Raw genomic sequence first — 25,642 nt, forward strand, 5'->3', positions numbered from 1 at the left:
TACAGAACGGATAACAAGTTTCTATCAATGTAAGTTCTAATATAACAAGAAGGAAAGGTGATTTAAAGGTTTAAATGTAATACCAACATGTAACATTTAATATTGAATTTGGGGGATTTTGCATGCTTGGCTTATTTCAGTTTTACGTTCCTGCTACATTAATACTGTCCTTGGAACATTTACAGAATTAACAGATTCATAGAACCCAAGTTTCAAAATTTAAATTTTAATGGTAAAAATATTTCATTGAAGCAAAAAATAGCAATTTTCAACATTTGCAGCCAGATAGGACTATAGTCTACTTAGAAGAAATTCTAAAGAACTCGTTTCAATGAAAAATGTTACACTATCAGCATAGCTGTATTTCCATGCAATTGACCTAATCTCCATATCTAACCAACTATACCAGACATTTTGAAGTTCTGATACCATGAAAAAAGATCTTTCTGTGGTTAAAATTAAACTTTAATAGATAGAACTTTCTGTTTTTAAAGATCACAAATGCAAGAAACGTTAAGCAGCTACTGCCTGCCCCAAGCAATACACACTGGTATTTATAGATTTTCTTAGACATCATGCAGAGATCTGTATCACAACAGCAGAATTCAAAACAAAGAATAAGAGATTCAATATGAAAAAATAGCTTGTTAACACTCTGTACTGCACAAAATACAGAGTTATAAAACTAGCAGTAATGAGGAGTAAAAGCAAATATTACAATAAGGACATATCAACAGCAATTAAAAAAATAAAAATCAAGTATAACTCATTCACTGCAAGCACCTACTTCAGTAACTGCTACAGGCTTCCAATCTTCAGGAAAAGGAAATACAGGAGCAGAAAACAGTAACAGATCAGAGTGGAATTTGGACAGGTTGCAACCATGTCCTGCAATATTAGGATCTTGTTCAATCTCTTCCCCCAAAAAGCTGTCATGTAAGCTAAGTATGTTCCCTCAATGTATACCTATATCAAAGATCTGTACAGTATATCCCGAAACATTAAAATACTTTCGGTCATAGAAGGTGGGGAGCATAGAGGTAGCAGAAAGCTGTACTTTAAATACTCAACTTCAACAAAGCACCTAAACATTTTAATATCCAAAGCACTCAAGCATGTAGGTAAGTGTTTTGCAAAAAGGGACATTCTGGCAAGGTAGACTTGGTGCTTTGGATTTTCTGGAGGGGAGCTTTTAAGGTTTGTTTGCCTTTTTTTTTTTTTAACCCCTCCATTTCTGAATTCCATGGAGTTCGATGAAGACAAAAGCCCTGCCCCTGAAAGGTGTAATGTCTTGCAAGAATACAGACTCAGGAATGACTGACTGGCCAGGGAGCAGCTCTGCTACAAAGGAATAGGTGATCTTGGTAGATGGACATCAAGCAGAAGGTGAGTCAGAAGCATGCCCTGGCAAGAGTGGCCAACAGCATCTTAAGCTGCATTAACATGATTATTGTCTGTAGATCAAGTAAAATATTTATCCCCCTCTACTCATCAGTCTAGTTTTGTGGCATTGACAAGGGAAAAAGAGAGAAAATGCAGTAAGTTCAGCAGAGGGCCACAAGATGGTCAGAAGGATGGAAAACTGTCTTACAAGCAGAGTTGGAAGAAACTGGGTTTGTTCCACCTGAAAGAGGTGGCTTTAGGGAGACCTACAAAGCAGCCCCCAATATCTAGGCCATCAAGAAGATGCAGCAAGGATCTTCTCCAAGTAGTGCATGGTGGAAAAACAAGAGACAATGCATATAAATTGAAGCAGAAGAGGATATAAGGAAAAGTTTTCACCATGATGACAGTCAAGCAGTGGAGGAGGTTGCCCAGAGTGGTTGTACAGTACCCAGGTTTTTTTTTGGGGGGGGAGGACGGGAGGGAGGGAAGGTTCAAGACCTCACTGGATAAAGCCCTCAGGGCTGACCCAGCTTTGAGCAGGAGATTGGACTACAGACCTCCTTGAGGTCTCTTCCAACCCAAAATATCCTATGATCTTATTTAAACATCCATGGAGAACACGTTTTAGACTGATTTTCCAAAATTAATCCTCTACAGAAAACATTAATTATTACACCAGCCAGATAGGTAGATATCCTTAGTTAATACAAGCTGAGCTCCAAGCACAGAATAATAGAGGACTAGACCAGTAGGAGAGCACTGATACTGAGATATCCCAACACATACGGAAGGAAGGGCCATGACACAAGGGATGAAACAAAATAAATATGGTAGTTTCAGTAGCAGCATGATGTTTTCCAATTTCTCTTCAGGTGTGAGTCCAACTGACAGACATTAAAGACACTGAAACCGAGATGTGTGGTTCTGCTACGTATCTCACGTCATTTCTCCATCTAATACAATGCCGTCCACACCAGATGGAAATTAAATCATCTCAGAGATCACCAGGCGAAACACCGCATAGCAGCTCTAAAAGAAGCTTACTTACTCTATTCACCAGCACTAAGACTACCCCCTAACCCATTTTTGCTTTAAGGATACAAAGTCATACTTTATCACATAAATAGCTTGTCAGTAGCTGTCAGGATGATTTTTTTTTTAACAGGTAAGTCCTGTTCATTCTTCAAGAAAGATTATACAACCATAAAGCAATGAAAGATTAGAAAAAGCGAGACACACCCAGAAATGTAAGGCAAAGATTCAGAAGCAGAGGTGCTCAAAGAAACCAAAATATGAAGTATTTTGCCCCATATCCTCAAACTGGTGAGATTTCCTTATGTTGTACATGGCACTTCTGAACATGCTTGTTTACCAGAGGATTTCAGACAGATGTTTATTTAAAAAATAAAAATCACATGCTAATCACAGCAGAACATCTTCTGAAGATGAACCACACAGAGCAATAAAGTATCAGAAGAAAACAAAGAAAATAGGAACAGAAGGAAAGTAGAGAAAAGCAGGACAGAAGGGACCACGAGAAGAATGAAGAAGCACTAGTCTAATTATATTAGCAGTCCAGTTTCAAACGTCTCAACTCGTTCACTTCAAACAAGGATACATCATGGACAGAAACAGACCCAAAATGTATCTGAACTTCAGGCGTTAAAAAGAAGGTCTTTGTTTTCCAGGTTTTCACAAACGAAAGAACACAATGAAACAAAAGTTCCCAAATCCACACGAGCAATCTGCCTCTTTCATTTTTTAAAAACAATGAAAAAAGGCAAAAATAATTTGGAAAGAAGATAATAGTCTTATTCTAAGGAGAAAAATACATAGTATACTTGTGGTTGACCTTAACAATCTCAAAATACTAGGCAACCAATTCAACTTTCAACCTCTCCTTAAATTACATTCAGAAAGTAAGACTTATTTTCTGCAAACTGAATTTAGCTGGCACACCAGTATGTAGTTAATAAGTTTTATGCAATCAAGATGTGTTATGGTCTTTTATTTTCTACTTGCCACTGTATAATTACAGCTGTGTGACAAGGAGATACTGTTCAAAAGATGCAGGTTTATGTCCTGCACCACAAAAATTGTTCACAGCACTGGTTCTAGAGAACAACTACACTAACAACTAAGATGTTCCTAGTCATTCTAAATAATTTCATGATAAAAAACTCCCAGGTAAATGCTCACCCCTGCATTTGATACTAGACCAACAGCAATTCCTTGTAAAAACAATCGGGTATTTCTCAATCTGTCAGTAACGAGTTGTTTCCAAACTGTAAACTGGATACCCAAAGCATTCAAGATGACAGCTCATCCACAGAAAAAAAAACATTAGATCATGCCACTGACGCTACTTTTCACATCTGGATCACCTTGTTGTCTTTTAAGAGCAACTTTGATACTTAGTAGTTGTCACTGGGTTATATCACTATGTGTCTGACAGACAGGTAATATCCACAAAAATCACAAGCAAAACAAAAACACCGTCTTCACTGTCAGAAGTGTGGAAATTCTCAATGGAGAAGGCAAGTGGGTGATCGGTTTTTGGTATCAGTTTCTTTATAAATAATGTGATGTAAAAAGGAAGGGTTTTCTTGATCCTAACTGATTAAGCGAACCAAGCACTGAAGAACTAGGAAGACTAGGTTGGATTTTTTTTTTTTTTAATGTCACGAAAAGAGAACAGTTCTTTTGTTTGTCTTTTTGATTCATACCTTTCAAATGCATATCCAAGAGACAGCATACGTTTTAGCTCACAAACGTTATGGTCCAGATTTATTTTTTCCAATCAAAACTGTATACAGCAGAAGCTAGGAGGAATAATGAAGGTGACTAATTAGTTTAACTGATTCTAGAAGACAGGAATCGCATTTCCAGTCTTCTGTCCTGAAGTCAAGCTGCCATACATTACAAAATACGTTTGTGCCTTTAGAGCACAAACAAACACACAACCAAATGATACAGTAGTCTCGACCAATTATAAATTTTTTTCCCCCTCAAGATGTTAATTTCCAATGATGGCACCTCCACAAGGCCTTCAGCCTGAAATTCTAGACTATCTGATGTGTCAAATTGCTAAAGGGAAGCAGAAAAGCTAACAGAAATAGAACTTTTTTTTGCCAACCCCTTTTTTTTTTTTCAGATGTTCTACAGAACAACAGAAGAGCAAGTCCAATTTCCCCTGTAAGGATACAGGTCTCCATTTTGCAACCTCTTCCATTTGGGTGGAACCATACTGAGAAGTCAGACGGATTACTTTGCAACCTCAGAGTCAGAAACAGGAATTTCAGCATCCACTTTTTTAAAGCCGTGATCAACAAATACTGAGCTTAGACACACAGCTTCTTCCTGCGTCATGAAGGACCCATTCTTTATCATCAGGGAAGTTTACATTGCAAAGCAATGAACGTTTTCATGACTGTTTCTGGGAGAAATTGATCTCAAAAAGCAGGTTTCAATAACAACCAAGTCCAGAACCCGTTTATTTATTTTTAAAACAAGGCAAAGTAAGTTCTTTTGACAACTATTTTTCACTACTTCAAAAATTCAAAAGCTCTGAAATACCCTTCAGCTTTGGGAAGAAACAGTTTGAAATACTTCTCAATCTGAACATACAATGTATACCTTTCAATGAGGATTTGAAAGGTGATTTTGATTGAAAGGCTGGTTAAAATTACATGAAGTGAAGAACACTTCCCCAGTCAGGTAAGTGACTTTGTCCTGGGGAATCCACCCTTTACATTTCACCCTTCATATGGCACATCTGATTACCAAAGGAGCTTTGTTTAAAAAAAGCTTTACTGGCTCTATTTTAAGAATTTATTCCAGAAGATGACAAATTACAGTTTTTTACCACGTAGCACTGGATTAGCAAAACCGGTCTCTGCAGCCACGTTAATCAGGAGTCACCAGAAGTGTTTCCCAATGCTATTGTACATGAATTCCTCTTCTCGGTAAGTGGTGCACCTCTGCCCAGTAGCTATTTTTGCAGTCAGTTACATGACTTAGACGTTCAGCTAATTTCAGCTAAGAAAACTCCCACCTTTCATTGCAAAAACTACAAAGACTAAAAAAAGACTGAAAATGAATTGCTTAGTTACTTTCAAGCATTTCCTTGCTCTAAAGTACAGTTCTATTAAATAACCTTTATTTTATTCTTATCAAAGGGCTGTCATTCCTGCAGCACATGAACCAAGGACAAGTTACAATACAAACATTAATGCAGATGATTAACCGTGAACAGGAGTATTTCGAGTTTAAACAGGCTCAGATTACAAAAGCATTTAGTAACTTGGTTTGGCTTACTCAGATATTAAAACATAGTTAATGTAGGCGATACTACCCTGTAAGATTTCAAGTATCTTCTGACTCACCGCGAAACAATTTAGGCTTTAACTGATGATATTATCCAAAGAATCCTAGCAGCAAATCGGAATTAACGCAAGAGTGAAGTTGTGCTGAAAGACAGGTCTAACCTCTTGTTAGTGACTGTGTGTCACAAGAATATGAAAAGATGACCTGAAAAAAAAAAGTCTGTAAAGAAACAATGAATGACTGCAGTAGACAGAAGTGGAAGGGTGTTTAAAGTAGGAGGCACCTCTAGCCCCTTTTTCGCTTATTTAAACAGCAATCAATAATCTCTCCCAGTGCAGTGTGTGCTAACTACTGCTTCCTTTTCCTATTTCTGCATTTTTTTCCAGGCTTATTTGTACAATACAACATCCCGCCCTCCCCCCCCCCAAAAAAAAAAAAAAAAAAAAAAAAATCTGTGTTTGATGTTTTATTTAATATGGTGTTAACTAAGAATGTACATGCTTTTTTTTTTGAAAAAATACTATTAACTGCAATGAGAAGCGCACCTTCTTTAACATTAGGTACTTTGAGTAAGTAGTTCAAGGAGTTTTGTTTTTTTTTTCTTTTGTTTTATAATTACAAATCATTTGGGATCACTTTAAGAATATTAATAAAACATGTCTTAATTAACAGTTGATAGTTTTCCTTACAGCTTGAATACCAGAAAGTTACACATTTGGAGAAGAGAAATTATTCAGCAAGTTCAAAAATTAACAATTACCAATTTACCAAGATGAGACCATCTCATGTAAGTCTGATATTTAAGTATTTTTGTAACAAAGAAATAAAATTTAAAAAAAGATTAATATGATTCAAGTTTTCTGTGAAGATGCATAATCTTTTCCACACTGTATGCAGGTATCAAACGGAGAAGAGGAGCATTCTCAGCCATGCCAGACAAGTAAGCTTAAGACTTAACTGGGATGGGACAAATGAGATGCTAGATGTGAATAACTCTTTTTGGCCACGTTTTATAAGATGAAATCTCAAATTAGCATGACCTAGTGAATAACCAACTGCATACACGAATAAAATCTGGCATCTATTTCTGGCTCTGTAGTAACCAAATTTGCTACATCATTTTCAGCATGTTACTTCATGTAGATGCACTGCTATTTTCCCATCCTATTGTCCTGTAGCCATTACAACAAAGTAAGAATGCTAGATGTCTTTTAAACAAGCACAAGACAGATTAAGAGAAGGCTACCTCTACACACAAATAGAAGTCACGGATGATTTAAATCTCATCTTGTTTAATAGCATCTTTTGGAAGCATTCTAAGCGAAACAATCAGCAATATCAATGGTTTCCAAACATTTTTGATCATTTGCCTCTTCTCCTGAACTACAGACTCAAAATTCCTCATTACCAAAAACACCCCCCTACCCCAAAAAAAAAAAAAAGCACCCCACAAAAATAACCATCATAGCTATTCTACCTATGAAACACTTAAATCATCACTCAAATGTGTAGAAAGAAGTAGACTACAGCGTGTTGTTTTGTCCTGACATATATGAACAGGAAAGCTCAGTAATCCAAAAAAAAAGTCCACTAGTATATGGCAAGTGATTATCTTTTCCCAACAAATGGGGTAAGCTTTGGCAGGATCTCAACTTGTCAAATGTCTTTTTCATTTCAGTTAGATTTCACGTATGCAAGGAAAGGAACTTTTGAAATAAACTAAGCACCAATTAAAATGTCATCATTTAACACCAGCCAGACATTGGGAGTGGAAGATAATGAAGAGAGAAGGCTCGCCAAAGTTTTTGAAAGCCATAGCAAATATCAGCATACAAATGTAACTGCTACTACTCAGTACCTCTGAATTCTGCAAAAGTGGTAAGAATGAGGTACAGCATCTGCTGAACAGCAGCAGAAAAAAAAAAAAAAAAAAGCATCCCTGCCTCTCACCATCACTACCACTGCCATATATATATATACTTGGAACAGAAAAAGGACAGCTCTGAGATGCAGAAAGCAACCCATTTGATGGTGATCGGGTGGCAGTGATGGAAAGAAGGCAACAAACACTACCATCTTTCTTTCTGTACCTCAGAAGTTATGAGAGTTGGGTGAAGAAGAGGCTGTAGACAGAATATGTACATACATAAGTACTATTTATCCTCTTACAGCCACTTAAGTTAGAAAAGGCTTCAGATAGCTTAAGCATCCATCAGCCATGCCAAAAAAGCAGTGTTCTTCAGTATTTACTTCAGAAATTAAGAGTATAAAGCTATCAGAAATATTCTGGTATTTCTTTCTACGTGCAGACTTCCCACAATGCAATCCAGAACAATGTTTAGCTGAGGAATAGACTATTCTATCTGATACTGTAACGGTATTACCTCGGAAGGGACCTAGAACTTGGAAAAAAAGTCATGCCAGTCTGAGATCAGAGTGAATGCCCTTGCCATTTTGCACCAGAAAGAACCACCCTGCTTATCCTCACGAGTTGGCAAAAGCCAGCTCTACCCTGACTGCTGTGAGTAGGACCCCGAACACCTTTGAGGTGGTTAGGACAAATTTTTTCCCAGTGGTGCAGAATTCTCTTCCCAGCAGCATGGAGGGAAGCGTGGAAGAGAAGGGTCCTAAGCGGACTGGTACTGAGAGAGCTGGTCAGGGCATTCATAACGATGTGCACGGGTACCTATAAGCATCCATGCACACAAGGATGCTCAAAGAGCTGGAGACAAACATGGAACACCAAAAACAGACGCTCCAGGTAAATGCTGAGTTTCAGGAGGTTTCTACAAACCTCAGTCTTCATGATCAGGGTGCTGTACAATACTTAGCATGTGACTGTTTCATGTTGGTACAATGATGACCAAGTTTTGTGCTGCTCCCTGACACTTGTCACTCAAGACAAATGAAAATTTCTTTGAGAAGGCAGCCAAAGTTTTCAAAGATGGTTTATCTTACAAACTTGATGCGCTGTTTGTTTTTTTTTTAAGTTGAAGACTCGGGAAGAATTGATCAAACATAAGAATTATGGAGTTTGCAGTAGACTTCAAATAATTTATTTGGAAGCAAGAAGAATTAGCAACTCTTTCAAAACTAATTCTGAGGATACAAGACAGTATCATATTAAGGGATTTTCTTCATCACTACATTGGAAAATTCTTCTAAAGTTTGGAACGTTATAAAATTTAAATACTGTAAAACCATCACAGATCCTACCTTACAGACCAACTTTATTCAAAAACTGAATACATCTAGACAGAAATCAAAAGGCAGCAGTGAAAAAAAATAAAACATTTTTACCCACTGACTAAGTTTAAAGAATAAAGACAATATCTCTCTTCTTCCACATTTTTCCCACTAAACTGCTAAAACACCCGAGGAATCTCAAATCCAGCTCACATCTTGAACACTTACTGGGAACACAACTATTTCATCACTTTGGGATGATTAGGTCTCTAGATGCTTCTAAATGGCTTCAGTGAACGTGCCAATAGTCTGCATAAAATTACTTTATTGGTCTCTTTTTTTCCATAGCCTACGTATCAATCCTCATCTGCCTGAAAACAGTTTGTTACGGGCACTGCAGCTGAATTTCTTGGAATAATCCTTGATGCACTACAATAACAACAAAAGCACTTTAAATAATAGATGCAATTTTGGTATTTCTGGAGATTTTATCAAAAGTATTCCAGTATCTATCTTTTACAAAAGAAAGAAGGACTTTGTTAGAACATCTCAAAAAAATTTAGGAAGGAAACAGTTGATTTTAAACAATGGTTTCAACAAAGCAAAAGGATTAGAACACAAAATGCAACAATCTTACGTAATTCCACTTTTTAGTTTCTCCACTATACAGCAAACACTAGATATATAAGCAATCAACCAAAACCAATTAGCAGGATTGAGCAATGTTTTCGTTAGCATTGTCTTTCCATCACAAATACCAAATTCTTTTCCTCATCTAGATGTGAAAAATATCCCAGTCTTTGAATTGTCAGAATGCATACAGTAAGTGTTAAAGAAATCTTTTTACCTTTCCATCTGTCCACATTGGAAATCAGTAGTACTCGTTCAGTAAGACTAACACTTCACATGGAAACAACTTACATGTTTCCTAATAAAATCCCCAGTATTCTACAAATAGTATGAAATGTCTGGATATAATCCAAACATGGTAAATATTACTGATATAAGTGTGTGTGTGTGAGAGAGACAGAGAGAAAGAGAGAAGGTGGATGTAAGACAGATTTCTCCAGATCTCTCAACACAAAAGAAATTGTATTATAAAGAAAATTTTATAAAGCAATGCTTTCCAAAACAAAGCCTTGTACAGCCTGGTCTGTTTCCACATATGTAATGTCTTCCTGGACAGGAAAATGCATCACGGACAGCACTGTGCTGATGCTTTTGAAATGAAGCACCTAGAATAATTGCTTTTACTAAAACTGAGAACAATAACAAAATGGTTAAAGGCTTTTTCATTATTATTAGGTTTTAATTTCAAACTGCTGCACTGCTCAAAGCAGAGCAGCTTCTGGGAGGGCAGGGGGAGGAAGGGGACCTTTTGTTGCTGTGGCCACTGGGGGAGGAGAGGCTTTCTTTGTTGTTTGAACTCTTTTGCCCAACCATAGGCTATGCACCAGCCGCTAATCTGCATTGAGAGGGGGGATTCTGGTCTTCCACTGCATTTTGTCAGCAATACAATGATCATATATGGAAAAGCATGACACTCCAATTAAGTTGTGTCCCTGCCTGTAAGAGAATACCCAAAGGTGAACTGACAAGGGGACTCATCTGACAAAGAGAAAGCTATGCTAAGCCACTCCTCCAGTGCTTGAAAAAACTGGGCATTGAAACTTGAGTTCATAGATACTGCTATGGGCAACATACTTTGGCAACAGTATTTATCTCACCAACAGACAAACAACTCTTTCACTTTTTCCCCTGTTATAAAGGTGTTTTCACTATGCAATAGACCAGAAATTACGCCATGTCTTGGTACAATTCATCAAGGGCAAACCTTGAGAGACTCAATAAAGGAATTGTAAATCCAGCAGCAGATAGTAAGTTATTGCAGGAGTTTTCACATTCCTCAGGTCTAGTTGCAGAACATGAAAACAACTCAACTCTGTTGAGTTGTGTTAAACAATGAACAAACAAACCAAACCCTGAAGCCACTAACATACATCATTTTTGTTTCATCATAGCAGTGCTATATAGCAACCAGGGCTGTACTTCACAAAACCTTTTCTAGAATATTTACCCAAGAGCTGACCTTGCATTAGGAATTGTGCCTTCAAACACGCACTCAACTTCAAAATACAAATCATAAGGTTTTCTAATGTAATTGAAAAGAATTACTACAATAAATCAACTATTTTTTAAAGACCGGTGCATCTTCTATTGTTAGAATATGCGAGTAAAATCAGAAGTTCATCAATAATTATTCTTAAGACATATTAAGATCTACCACTAAAAACATAAAAAAAGCAAAGTTGATGAATTGCGATTTCTGCTCTCAAAAGTGTGATGGGAACAAAATGAGAGCAACCAACCTATATCAGACTAGTAATATGCAATCTTCATCAGGATAATCATAAGTTCTACTACCAGACTTCTCCATTTATATGAAGAGATTCAAAGACCAGTAAGACATGCACTTCAGAAACGCAACAGTAAGAAATATCCAGGCTACATGATCTGAAGAGGAGCTGACCTAAGGGCCTAGCATCGAGGTGAGCACACAAGAAAAAAAACAGCTCTAAGCAAGATCAAGAAATGCAGCATAACTACAGCCACCAAGCGTTTCACAGCTGAACACCTTAAAACTAAAACCTGTAACAGAGGTACATGGCCATAATCCCTAAGTACTACACAAAATGTTTTTACCAAGTTACACACCCCTAACAGAGAAAGAGTAGTCACCTATGCGTCAGCAACCTGACAGAGAAAAGACAAGGATGACGTGTGGACTTCACGTCAAATCTGATCCTTCAGTCTTACAAGAAAACCAAACCAGACAGCCATGAAAGGCAGTGCAATTAGATGATCGAGGTCAACCAACCACATGGAAAACTTACTTTCCCACTGCAAAAAGTTGCTATGAACATACAAACTTGCTCACTATGCAGAAGTTCACAAGGCATGATATGGTTCACGAAGACAGAGCCTTACTGCTAGACCTGAACTATTTTTCATCAATAATTTAATCAATTTCATATCTCAGTTCCCTCCTGTCTTCATCTTGGATAACCAAACTTCTGGATAGGTACAATCACATAAAAGCAGTGCTTTATCCACAATTAAAGATTAGGGGGAGAAAAAATGTGCAGTGTTTAAACTCTGGCAACATGATTTATGAGCTAAGTCACATACATAACCAGAAAAACCACCTAACACTTAGTTTGGTTTATCTTGATTGAAAGAGTATTTCAATCTTAATTTTATCTTTACAACTACGGGGCTAAGACAATAAAAGAGCCAGCTCTGATATACAGCTTGGCTACAAAAAACACGCTAGCAAAAACTTGGAAAAGATTTGAACACTTGATTTACTGAGGCCACTGAACTTAATGAAAACACCAGAAATTTGTGTTGGTCTTGTAAATTTCAGCTTCAGTTACCATATTCTTAACTGTTTAGCAAATAATAAAAGTAGCATCTTGATGCAAATTGGGAAAGGCTACATTTCCCTCCTTGAAATAAAGGAACATGGGAGGAGATGAGAAGATGAACATATGGAAAGAAAATAGAGCAAAGGAAAAACAAAAATTTGGAAAAAAGCATTGGCCTTTGAGTATTTTCCCTTTTAATGAACTTGCATTTCATTCAGCAAGAGAAATGCATCGTGCTCTATTCTTACACAAACCTCAAGAAATTTGCAGTGAAACGCGTGTTCAACATTATTTAATCATTTCAAGTCTTGTACAAAACTATACAGCAGAAACTCCATGCTGGTTGGTTATACAGCAATACTTAACTCTGCTATGAGCTACGCATAATGCAACATGTGTTGCCCACTTGTCTTCGTCTTCATTACTGCAGCAATTAACATTATTGGAATATATTATTTAACAGTTATTGAAATCATTCACTAGGTTGATATTTTATATTCAGTTATAAAACTATCCTCCTAAAATGCAACAGCATTTAGCTAGTAGCAACTATTTTAAGTTAAAAATCATTCTCCAAGAAAAGATGGCCAAAATCAATGCAACAGTCTTAACAGCACAAATTAACAGGTTCAAGTCTTTTTCACAAACTAAAACCTCATACATCTTTACTGACTGAAATAAGCATTGCTCGAAATGTATTTTATATGTAAATATTTTTTCTAACCCCAAATCTCCCAAACCCCCAAATTATCTAAGCAGTGCTTTACTCAAGTGTACTTCAGAAGAGGCTTGCATTAGCTTGAAGTTCTACATTTTGAAAGAGAGAGCAAGTACTGCATGACTTATCTGGAATGTCTGCTAAGTTTGACTTCACTTACATTTATCATAACATTGAGCTTATTAATTCATACTGTGATTTTCAACTCCATCTTCAACAGAAACATCGGCCAAAACCTGAAGTTATTCTTTAATGGAATGCTCTGAATTTTGGATAGCCATAATCTATTTTGCTTCATTTATAACAAAGCAGCTTTTCAAACAAATATTGACACAAAGATAAATTCAGAGTGCTTTCTCATGATCTACAACCTTATCACAAACATCAGCTCATGTCAAATTTTAACACCTTCTATTTAAGTTTTAGTTCTCCTTATGCCATTTGGATGGATATTTCTTATGGAAAACGGTGAAGTTTTGTCAACTATAAAGCAAGTTTGTCCACAAACACCATTAAGGTGTGTTCTGCTTATCTTTTTTTTAACCCTTCTGAAAGGGAGAGAGAGAGTTCTGTCAGAAAAAGCACACTTACACAAAGTAAATTCCTGGCATTTCCAGAGGGATAGGCTCTCAATTGAAAAGTAATGCTCGTCAATGGCATTTTACTCAGGCAACAGATTCACACATCGGGAGGGAATTCTTAAAGCCCGTATGTCTGAATCGTATGGACCTAATTAGCTACTAAGTCAAGAAATAACTTACATAAGGAATACTAAAAGCATAGCAGAAAGCTTCTTCCTATAAGAAAACCATTTCCATTCTATTATGTTTGTTGTCTGTAGATTGTGGTCAAGATCTTAGTCCAAACTTATTATCACCCTCTAGATAGCAGCAATTATATCTCATTTGTGAAGACAGACTATACACTTTTACTCGGCTAAAGAAGAACTGATCTCCAAGCAGTCCTTTTAATGCAAATGAGAAGACCTCTGTCCATGATTTCTTTTCTTCAGACATTTTAATGCAGAAGCCAACAATCTCAGTAAGCTGCAATTAGAAATTGCTAACCTATAACTAATGCTTCAGTGTTTTAACCTCCTCTTTAACTGTGCCTGTTTAGTGGTAATCAGAACATATTCTACTCACTAAACAGTGTGGGCATCAGCCCTTTAAATTTCCAGGACACTTTCCAGACTGTCTAAATATTACCTTAAACATTTGTAGCAAAGACAGTTTATTTCCATATTATGGGTTTGGTACACTTAAAAAGATAGCATTTTAGATCTCATTGTCAGATCTGTTCATCAGCTTCTCGGTATCCACAGTTTGCAGAGTTCCACTAAAAGCTACTGGAAGTTGTGGGATCCGAAGCATGGAGAAAGCACAAGCATCCTTCCCATTTATATGATGATTACCTAGCTTCAGAGTTGCACTTCCACTACCAGTCTCGTCCCCAGTGTGATAGGCAGTCACTGGTAATCCCAATCCTAAAACACGAGTTCTTTCAAAGTCACAGAGGCAGATTTTTAAAAGCAAATGGGTGAGCAACCATGCAGATAGGAATCTGCAGGGGTTTTAAAACTTAAAAGATTCCGAATTCTTATTGCTTTAATGGGATTTGAACAACCAGCTTGCATTAACTATTCTGAAAAGACTACAAACTCAGGGCATATACCAGGCACCCCCGTGATAATTATTTGCAACACTCTGAACCAGAATCAGATCTGAATCCAAAGAACAAACACGAAAACTGTATCAGCCTTAATATATCCTGTTATCTGCTGCACTGTGTAAACACCTTCCTTAAATAGCTTACTTATTTGTATTTAAAGCCTGTGAAAAGAATTTGAAATGTACTGACTAGACCAAATACATATACAGTACCAGGAGATGGGGGAAGTCAGTATTAAAAACAAAACAGAGAAACAAACACCAAATAACACCCAAGAAACACCCCCGCACTGAGGAGCTGGAGAGTTATTCCTAGTACCTTGCTGCTGTGCCTACACAAGTTGTTTTCCAGCAAAAATAAAATAAAATCGCTGAAATCTTCATTTAGGCTTGTCTTGCTTTAAACTGTGGCCATTTAAAAGTTAAATACTCTATTATGAGTTATTCTCAATACAAAGCCTGTTACTTCTCTGAGTTTTTTTTTTTATTAGACTTTGCTACATTTGTTAATACAGAGGTATATTAGATCAGTTCAGAAAAGCTTTCTCCATCAGAAAATGAAACAACAACAAATCAATGCTTCTGACAACAACCCCTGAGCCCTCAGGCAATTATGACAAAAACCCCAGCCATTCTAAAAAGCGTCCTTCTCAAAAAAAAAAAAAAAAACAACAAAAAAACACCACACACTACTCTCATTCCTAATCCACAAACCATGTTCAGAAAAAAATAGTGCTTCTCTTTTTCTCTTATACAGTTACCAAAGCATACATTAAAGATGAAACTGTACGTTGTCATTAAGATCAACAACAGTTAAAATGCCCATTTGACGTATGGCATCTTAAACCAACAAATCTGAAATGCTTTCAGAAGATTTACATTTATTGTATCTGAGAGTGATAAATGCACTGGCCTCCAATGCTTTTGCTTTCCTCACTCTCACCCAAAGCCTTCATACACACTTCATATAATCAATCAAATCCAGTAAGCAACATCATTTAAAAAACAATGAATTTATACACTACTTTTTTTGATCTACGAGCTCCTGAACATTATACGCTTATTATCAAGTCATTAGTTCAAAGTTTTTCCCATTTGAAAACTTTGGTTACTATAATCACCTAAGACTTAAATCTAAGACCAAAACCTCAATTTACTTCCTATTGCAAAAGGTCTGAAGATTTCTTACTGTGTTTCCATTCTTGGCCAAAAAAGGGGGAAAAAAGCAGGCCAAATATTAAAAGCATCCAAAAATCTGGTAATACTGCAGAGAAAGGCAAGGGGAAAGTGGAACAGAAAAGGGAAGCAGATTTAAACAAAACAATTAACATACTGTTTCATTTCCAATTGGATTGTTATCTACAAAAACATGATTCATCCCACATTTCCCAAAAACCTGCTGTATCTTTTTTAGACTTTAAGTGAGTAGCTGTCTCATCATTTAAAGTAAGGACAGTAAAGCTTACTTTAATGAAGTTCAAATTACTCAGCACTACACAGCCCTTTAGCAAGGATCTGTACCTAGCACCACTCCAGACAAGACTAGAGTTTAACGACTATTAGCTGCTAAAACTTTAAAAACAAAACTTTTATTTTATTCATTTACAAGCCCCTCAAGCCATAGAGTTGCCCTCAACTCATTTCTGAATTAAAAAGTCTCTGGAATGAACAGAATGAAAACTATTCACGGATTTCTCAGAGCAGCAACACGTGTTAATTTAAACACTATTAGGTTTTTACCTATTTTATCTTGCTCTCAGGCATGAGCTGACACGTGACTTCAGTGAAAGCATCAGTAGGTAAAGATAGGAAACCAAAGAAGACTCACATTTCTTCCTCACGTTTCTTCTCACAGAGAGAAAAATACCTAATTTTGACCACTGAACAGAAGTTCCCCCGCTCCCCGTTTTGCTAAGGAAAAGTAGCACTGAATGACTTACTTAACTATTCATATCACATAACAAGCTAGGAGAAAATTAGTAATACAACTCAACTCTGCACCCTACCCAAGGCTCTTGTTTCCCACTATCTCACCGGCAGTATGCTCTAAGAAACGACTCACGCCTAACTCTGAAGAGAGGCAAACAGAGAAGTGGATACCTAATCCCTGAGGGCCGGTCCACACAATGAAATATTAACAGGAATTCAGACTGATTCATTTCATGAAGTATTTCCCTGAAAAACAATCATGCATTTAAACCAGGTTCAGAACCCTACTCTGGGCATCCAAAACCAAGTCACATTTCACACTTTTCTTTGAAGTGGTAAGGACCCGATGGGCTGGGAGCATTTTGTGTTAGATTTCACTTTTCCTTTTAGAATAAAAGCTATCTTAAACCCTACTGTTAAGGAAGAGATTAGCTCCTCTGGAAATGCCTACTGCCTGTACGCAGGAAACTCAAAGGAGAAGTCACTTAGAGCAGAGTGTTTACACTGAAGGGATGCCTGGAGAATGACTGTGAGGCAGCAGGTCTCGATATTCAGAACATGATATATACAACCAGGAGCTCCTGGGTGACAGCTCACAGCGCTGGCACGTGCTCCCTGCCGCCTCAACGCAGCCTGCCAAAGCCATGCCTGAACAGTTTAAAACAACACAACCGGAGCCGGATCAGGCACACCCGAGCAAAAGCCACATCCAAGCCACTGCGTCTTTACAGAAGCTACACCTGCTGCAGCCTCCACGCTAAGTACGATGTGCCTGATTTCCAAACTGAGCCAGAAACAGCGTGGAAAACAAGAGGGCTGGCATCTCTCAAGCAGTCTGGTAAAAGGGCTTTTATTTCAGCTGATAAACAGCACGCAAGTCAATCACACCGTCATCTGGGTTGAAAATATTGCCAAACTTGCATCAGCTCAGCGTAATGGTGAGACAAGCGTGAGCTTTTGTACTCGTAATTATCTGGAAGGAAAATATACTTTACTCCGAAACTGTTACCCGCTGTCACTTTACTGTAGACACCTGCAGTCTTATCAGAAGTCGTTAGACGCAGTGCTCTAAAAAGCTCAGATGTGCAGAGATATCCCTGCACTTAATTTTTACTATCGGTAGTTCAACTGAAATAAATGTCATCACTGACAGCAGTAAGTGTGCCCCTGCACAGGTTCACAGGCTTAAACCACAGAAGCGTGGAGCTAGCGCAACCAAAATCGATGTTTCTTGGCATAGTCACTACAATGAGGCTGAGAGCTTTTGTGCAAAATCCAGTTCAGTATGACAAACACGCAAGGCTGCCCTGAAACACGGTAAGGTTTGTTAAGCCAGCGATTACGAAAGGACAGAAGTACAACTTCTCACAAAGGTGAAGAAAGGAGGTTGGAGTTGGAAGGCGTGGGGAGTGGGCATATCCCAGACCCAGAGAGCGAGCTGGCCGTGGACAGCCAGCCGCCAACCTGCAGCTCCAGAACAACGCTGCCTCCTCTACCACAACCGTGGAGCCTCCTTTGTGCTCCTATCAGCCCAATTTTTGGAACGAGTGACTGGCAGCCAGCAGCAGTACGGGTAAAACCTGAGCAGCACGGCCAGCGCAAGGTGCAGGCACCAGCACACCGCCCTCAGCCAGCGCTCAGGAAGCGTCGTGCGACAAGCACCGCACACATCCAGGGCGCTCGTTCTCAGGCTATTGTGACTGGAGGAAAAAAATAATAAAACAATAAAAAAAAAAAAAACAGCAACGTGGAGTCGCACCCAAGACCTTTCCGTGGCTGGGCTGGCCCAGCAGCCTGGGCGCGGGAGCAGGCAGCGAGGCCAAGCCTGCACGGTTCACCGGAGCCTTGTGTTAATAAACAACCCGGATCAGGGCCAGGCCAGGAGCAAGTGTGAATTTCCTCCTCCTCCTCCTCCTCCTGCCGTGGGCACACGCGTGACGAGCCCCCACGCCGGAGGGGGGCTGCGCTGCGGGGCACGGCCTGTTGTCTTTTGTATTATTTTATTTTTTTTAAATAAAAGTGAACTCAGCCAGCCCGATCCCCTGGAAACGCCCATCTGGCCGGGAAGCGGCGTCCCGCTGTGTTTTTCCGGTACGGCCACACGTGAAGCGGGGACCTGCAGCCGGGGCCGGGGGCTGCGCGGAGCCCCCCCCCGGGGGCCGGGCAGGGCAGGGCCGGGCAGGGCAGCGCCGGGGCCGGCTGCCCGCACAAAGCGGCGGCAGCACCGAGCACAAAGGCCGCGGCTGCCCTGCCCGTAGCGGGGGGCGGCGGCTGCGGGCTCGGTGCTGCCGCTGGGTGCGGGCCGAGCCGCGCCGTGCCCCGCTGTGCCGGGGGTGCCGGTGCCGGTGCGGGCGGTGGGGTCGCTCACCTCGGTGGGGGCGCTGATCTCGAACAGGTCCAGCCGGTTCGCGTTCCAGTGGTTGATGATGTCGGCGAGTTTGCGCCGCTCCTCCTCCCGGCTGCCGCCGCCGCCCGACATCCTCGCCGAGCCCGGTGCTGCCGCCGCCACCGCCGGGGAGCCGAGCAGAGCAGAGCTGGAGCCGGGGCCGCGGCCGGGCCCTCTCCGCCGAGCCCCGGGCGGGGGGCGGGCAGGGGGGGGTCCCCCCGGTGCCGGCCGGGGAGGGAGGGAGGGAGGGAGGGGCCCGGCTCTGCCCTCGGTGGCGGCCGCCGCGGAAACGCCCCGGGTCGCGGCTGCCGATAGCGATCGGCCCCGGCGCGCGGCGGGGAAGGAAAGAAAGAAAAAGGGGGAAGGGCGGGGGGCGGGGAGGGGAGGAGGAGGAGGAGGGAGGAGGAAGAGGAGGAAGGAGGAGGAGGAGGAGGAGGAAGGATGCCCCGACTCGGCGGCGGCCGCCGCGGTGTCTCCCGGCTCGGCAGCGCCCGTCCCCTGCCGCCTGCCCCGAGCCGCGCCGCCGCCGCCTCTCCCCGCCCCGGTATCGCCCTCCCCTGCCCTCCCCTCCCCTCCCGGCCCGTCCCCTCCCCGCGCACACCGTCCCGTGCGCGCCCCCGCCCGGCCGCCCGCCTGCCCGCCGTGCGCGCGCGCGCGCTCCCGCTCCCGCCGGCCGCCACCACGCGGCGGCGCGCACGGGGCCGGCGCCCCCTTCACGGGCGGGTGGGCGGTGAGGGGCGGCGGGGGGCTGCTGGCCGCCGGGTGCGGGGTCCGGTATATGGGGTCCGGCTTTGGGTCCGGCTTTGTTCCTAACCTGCCAGGCTCGACACCCAGCCCCGCTGCCGCCGCTGGGCGCCCTCTGAGCGCGGGGCTGGGTGACCTGGGCGCGCACCTCTTTTTTTTTTTGGAGGGGGGGGGGTTCATGTGGTTGGGTGTGAGGGGGGAGCCCTGCCTCGCTGTAGGGTGCCCGGCAAAGCGCGACTCGGAGCGCTGTGCCGAGGGAGCCCAGATTAGTGGGTGCTGCTGATGGAGGTTTGATTGGCGGGGTTATTTGGTGAAGGAGATTCCTCAGAGGCCTCGTCTGCGTTAGGCAATTAAATTATTGTTTTTATCCGGCAGCATAGCTCCCGTGTAAGCACCAGCAGTTCTGGTTTTGCAGGTGAAGGTCAGTTATACTTCTGCCCTACATCTGTAACTGTGCCGTGTGGGAGCTGTGCAGCCCCAAGGACGCCGGAGATCCCATTTCTCAGGTCCCGAACTCTGGGAGATGTTCAAAGGCCTCCTGAGAGCCCTGAGAGGACTGGGGGGGACGAGGGAGGGCACTTCTAGTAATACCAGACTCCTAAAAATATCTTTTACTCCTTTTAAAAGGAAAGTGTAGGGAGAACCAAAAAAAAAAAACCACCATGATTCTTTATATATAAAATTGTCCTAGATGTTTTTCTCCATGTCCAGGTAGATCGTGCCACCAGATAACATAGGTTGTTCTGGCAGTGCCTACAAAGACCAAGAACCGGCGTGGATCTGCAATTTGATAGTCCACAACCCCGGCAGAGAGCTGCATGCTCCACTGGCAGGCAACACTGGGAGAGTGATCGCTTGATTTGGATGCTGGGCTGTGCCTGGGTATTGGTAAAACTGGATTGTTCAAGACACAGGGTGAGAAACAGGGGCTGCATTACTGCAAGATCAGGAAGGACACTTCCAGGTACCGGTTGTGCATAGATCACCATTTTGCTGTTGCTGGCTACACAGATAAAATTGTTTTTCCTGGGGAAAAGAGGTGGTTGCACTGGGAAAACTGGCTACCCAAAGTAGTTAAATTAGCATTGCTGGCATGCCTGGGTTCTCAAATGCTGAGGAGCACCAGGAATAAACTTATCGCTGTGCTGTACCCACGTGGTGTATATAATCAGCTGTGAATTAATTTATTTCTTTTTTAACTGCAGCTAGTCAGCATTTCTAAACTGTAGCTAGACTCCAGTCTGGATACAAGCAAGTCCTTCAAACCGAGCAGAGCCGGAGCAGGCTAATAACATTTGGATGTCATTTCCCAGAAATCCCACGTCACTACAAAGTATTTCAGTAGTGGCAGGAGCACTGGAAATGCTCCTTATGATCAAATAGCAGCAGCAAACACTCTGCTGATAAACTGTGCCCTGAGCTGGACAGTGCTGAAACAGTATTAAAAGAAACGAGGCCCACTTGTCCTGCAGAACAAGTCACTGCCATCAATGGTCTAACTGCAGCAGCTTTAGCACAACATCAAGGTTTAAGAAAAATTTTAATATAGACACAAAATTAGCTGTCTGAATGAACCAGCAGGACAGTATGTATATGGAGATTGTACTGTTTGAGATAAAGCGTGAGCTCTGGTCTCCTTGGAAAAACTAGTGTGCAGAGAGCTAAAGCATGAAATTACAGTGTACCAGCTATTTTACAGTGGAAAATGTGTGCTGCTTCACTTTCAATCCCTATTCTTTTCATGGGGTTGCTGCAATGGGAAGTAGAACAGCTGCTGGAAAGCCTAGCAAGTGACATGATTCCTGTGAACAGTTGTAGAAGAAATCTCAGAGCTATTTATGAATGGAAAGCATTATGCAAATAAAATACATTATAAACAGGTTGTGTGTTTGAGCTATCATCAAGGCATCTTCCATTTAAGGTATTGCATAAAGTTACTTGAAACCATTAAATGAAATTTGTCTTCTCCATTCTTTCTGAGATTTGTATCATTCACCTAGCGAGAAGACAAAATTAGAATCTTATTTGAGGACTTCCCAGTCCAGCCCAGCATTCCTGTAGGTAGTCCCACTGAAGCCGGCAGCAGAGTTAGATTTAAGTCCATGAATAATCACATATTTGATAAGAAATAATAGTGTGAGAGAAGCCTAAGAACAGAGAACAAAAACTACTTTATTTGCAAGTGATAATGGAAAAATGATTTTTACTTCTTTCCTTACTGAACAATGTAAATGTTCTTTTTTCTTTTCTTTTCTTTTCTTTTCTTTTCTTTTCTTTTCTTTTCTTTTCTTTTCTTTTCTTTTCTTTTCTTTTCTTTTCTTTTCTTTTCTTTTCTTTTCTTTTCTTTTCTTTTCTTTTCTTTTCTTTTCTTTTCTTTTCTTTTCTTTTCTTTTCTTTTCTTTTCTTTTCTTTTCTCTTTTTCTAAAGTGCTTAAGACACCTAAGCTACCATCAGCCATTTTTGTGATTATTTGTTCTCAGTCCTCAGAGAATAAATAACATGTGTTTTACAGAACAAATAACATAAATGCCCTTTGCCATAGAGCTTGCAAGATAAATATTGTCACAGTTGAGAGCAACAACTGCAAAAAAGGTCCATAAAGAAGAAACATGGATATATGGGGAGGCCTCTGCAATCCTCTCCATTCCATGAGACATCAGGAAGTGCAGTGCCCATGTGGTTACCTGCCACAAGGGGAGCGTGTCCACGCAGCTTCGCTCATAAATCATATTGGTGTGCATCTGTCCCAGGAGAAGCCGGTGGTTATAAGTCACAAGCACGTACAGGGTCCCTGTATTTTGGCTCCTTGGCCAGTGCAGTCCATGCCAGGGATGGCCAAGGTTGTCTTGCGCAGGGAAGGTTTGCGTGAAGGTAGGGCTGTGCTCTGCTGGTCTCCTGGCCGCCCGCCAGCTGCCCATATGGTTGCCAGAATGCAGCATTAATTTTCTGAGGCAGCATGCCTCCGAAATACAGTGCCACACTGTATAAATCAGCGCAGGGTTAGAAGTTATAAATTCATAGATAAGACTGAAATTGTTAAAGTAACCCTTCCCGTGGCTTCCTGAGTGTGCACACGTTTCTAGAGCAGAAGCATCGGAGCTGTAATTTTGCATCACGCAATGCAAAAGCTTACAGTAGAGCTGCATTAACATTGCAAACCTGGGTCATCAAACTGCAGTCCTTACAGAGACAACACACCCACTGAGGTAAATAAATTAGCCTGAATAAGGATTGCAGCCTGGGACGGTATAAACACACATGAGTCAGGGAAGGAAAAAAACTTTTGTTGCGCCATTATCTCACCTGCGTGAATTGCACACACTGTATACATCAAAGTATCAATTTCATAGCCTAATTGGTAAACAAACATACTACAAAAAGGCTACGTGGGCAAATTCATGCCGCATGAAAAATCTTTATGTTTAGATTCCACTTTTCTTACTGTATGAATGTAAGAGTTTAATAACCTTGACCTCTTTAAAAAATAAGTAAGGGGGAGGGGAGTAGAGGGAAAGCAGGGCAAGTGTAGCAAGTTACATAATTATTTTTTTGAAATCTTTAGTTTTTCAGTTCAATTAGCCTTGCTCTATTTTTAGGGGGCAGGAAACTGTATAAATGGCAGCTAATCAAATATCTTTATAAATTTATCCTTTGCTTGATATGTGGATGAATTACAAAAACTGTCAAAAGAATTCCGGTAAGGTGGGTTTTTAATAAAAAAGATCTTTCCAGATAATGTAAACATTTCTTAGCTTAAGCCCCTTCAAGTTATATTTGTACTGATAAACTAAAAGGCGTATGGGCCTTTTACTAGTCCTAGCCAACAGGCCTAGCCTGCATACTTCAATGTTTTTGAATGGTTTTAGCTCTAAAAACCTGGTGGCTGCATGCAGATTGCCTGCTGGCGTGGTCCCTGCCACGTGCTGTCTCCTAGTCTGCGCCCAGGAGTTCAGAGCCGGACTGTGCTGACAACATAAGTTAGACACGGCCAGGCACAAAGGAGTGAGTCCAGATGCTGACAACATTTGATTTAGCAGTGGAGAGAGGGACTGGAAGCTGTTCAGCTCAGCTGATTTCCAAGAAAGGGTCCTGTACCCAGACGGTGTGCTCAGCCATACCTGTGCGCGGAGGGTCAGAGCACACGTGGCCCCAGTGCTGTCTCTACAAAAGCGTGCTCTTTGGTCTATGTGCAACAAGATGGACACGAGTTTGACTGGCTTGCAGCATGTGAGTATTCACATCAACTTCAGCAAGACGTGTGTCTGTCTTCAGATGAACCAGTCCTGGAAATCAGAAGCACATGTGAGTCTGCCTCACAGGAAGAAGATCAGGTCCCGGCAAGACATTTGCAGTTGGTGTCAGCCTAATGCTGGAATCCTCTTGGTATCTTCAGATTGATGCTGAATGCTTTTCTGGAAAATGCTTTTTACCCAGGGAGTGTACGTAGATGCATTTAGGAGAAATTTAATGGCTGGTATACACATTAGATTAGCAGCTGATCTCGCCTGCCCTTATCCCAAATAATTTAAAATGCAATCAGTTAAAGTTCGGAGAAGCTGTAGATACAACAAAAGCTGTGTGCTAGGTTATTTTATTTTTGTTTATCACAGATCTCTATTTTGCATTATTTTCCTCCAAACTGCTGTGTCCTGAAAGAAGACCAGAAATTGCCTGACCCTAAGAAGAGAAAGAAAGAAAGAGTCTATGTAAAGTCATCAAGTGGACAGTGTAAACAAACCATCTCCTGTCCAGAAACTGAGCTCCTCTCCCTGTGCTATACGGCATTATTTGTATAAATGGTAAGGATGCTTGGGTAGAAGTTACGCATTTGTTTTAAACTGAGGTAGCTCTCAAATCGCTGGTCCAAACTAGGCTATTAGTTACAACAATGTATAATCATTTCAAGGCTCTTTGAGCAAGATGTAGTGGGTGTTTGGTCTTGTAATTAACCCACCGCCATTGGCCACGCATTCTCTCCACCCTGTAATTACTTGACTAAAAAAACACCACCATTCAAAGCATATATTGTATAGAACATTAAAAGAGCATTCATTTTAATCTGTTTTTACACTCACACAATGATTATAACTCATTCATACATTTCACAAGCAGAAGTCATTTGGCTGAATCTGAGCATTTTTTTTTAGAAAAATTTGATTTGGAAATAACCTGGATCAGTATGCACAGACCCATTGGCTTTTTGCATTTATTGTGCTTTTTTAGAAATAATCCAAAATTACTGAAGGGATTTTCACTTTAAATTATCTTACCAATAATCTAATACTGTAGTTGATATTGAATTATTTGCCCCAACAAAATGCTGTTTTTTAGATTGTGGAACATGTGTAAGTCCTGGATACAGAGAGCTTAAAAAAAGCTCAAAAGAAAACACTTCAAGAAGCTTGTAAGTGAAAACAAGGGTAAGCCTATGCAAAGAAAATGCCTCCTCAGCAAAAAAACAAACAAACAAACAAACAAACAAAACAGTCTTTCCCTCAGCAAATTTTCCTTAGTAATGCTTTCTCCTTCTCTGAGGTATTTGGCTAGAATAAGCACGGAATAGAAACAGTCTTGTGTGTAAGTGTAAAAAGTAATAGAAAGCATCATGAATGTTGTGTGTAGAAACCTGCATTGAGATTTCTTTTATCTAACCTGAATTGTTTAAAAATTATTCAGTGAAGGTGAGTGTAGACTCCCTCTATAGGTAGTGGAGAGAAGCAGGTGTTTCCGGGAAGGAATTCAGATGTCTACCCTGTGACAGGGTTAGTCAGCTCGTAATTTAGTCCCGTACCTGAACTTTTACACGATTGCAGAGAAGTGAGGTGAATCCTTGAGAATAATGCTTCTGCCCCTCAGCTTCTTCAAATCT

General features: G+C 40.9%; 1 protein-coding gene across 26 annotated transcripts in view; it reads right to left on the reverse strand.

Moving 5' to 3' along the window:
- Positions 1 to 19,621, reverse strand: part of AFDN (afadin, adherens junction formation factor) — a 128,828-nt gene extending 109,207 nt beyond the window's left edge. For 9 of the 26 annotated variants that reach the window (XM_068676899.1, XM_068676905.1, XM_068676898.1 and 6 more), the window contains exon 1: positions 19,012 to 19,619. In XM_068676899.1, coding sequence (XP_068533000.1) covers positions 19,012 to 19,122 — 111 coding nt within the window. In that variant the 5' untranslated portion in view covers positions 19,123 to 19,619. Of the gene's footprint in view, positions 1 to 19,011 lie in introns of all 26 variants that reach the window. The other 17 variants (XM_068676893.1, XM_068676891.1, XM_068676896.1 and 14 more) reach the window with 4 other exon arrangements.
- Between the last annotated feature and the right edge of the window lie 6,021 nt (positions 19,622 to 25,642).

Source organism: Anas acuta, chromosome 3 (genome assembly GCF_963932015.1).
Source record: "Anas acuta chromosome 3, bAnaAcu1.1, whole genome shotgun sequence".
NCBI lineage: Eukaryota > Metazoa > Chordata > Aves > Anseriformes > Anatidae > Anas > Anas acuta.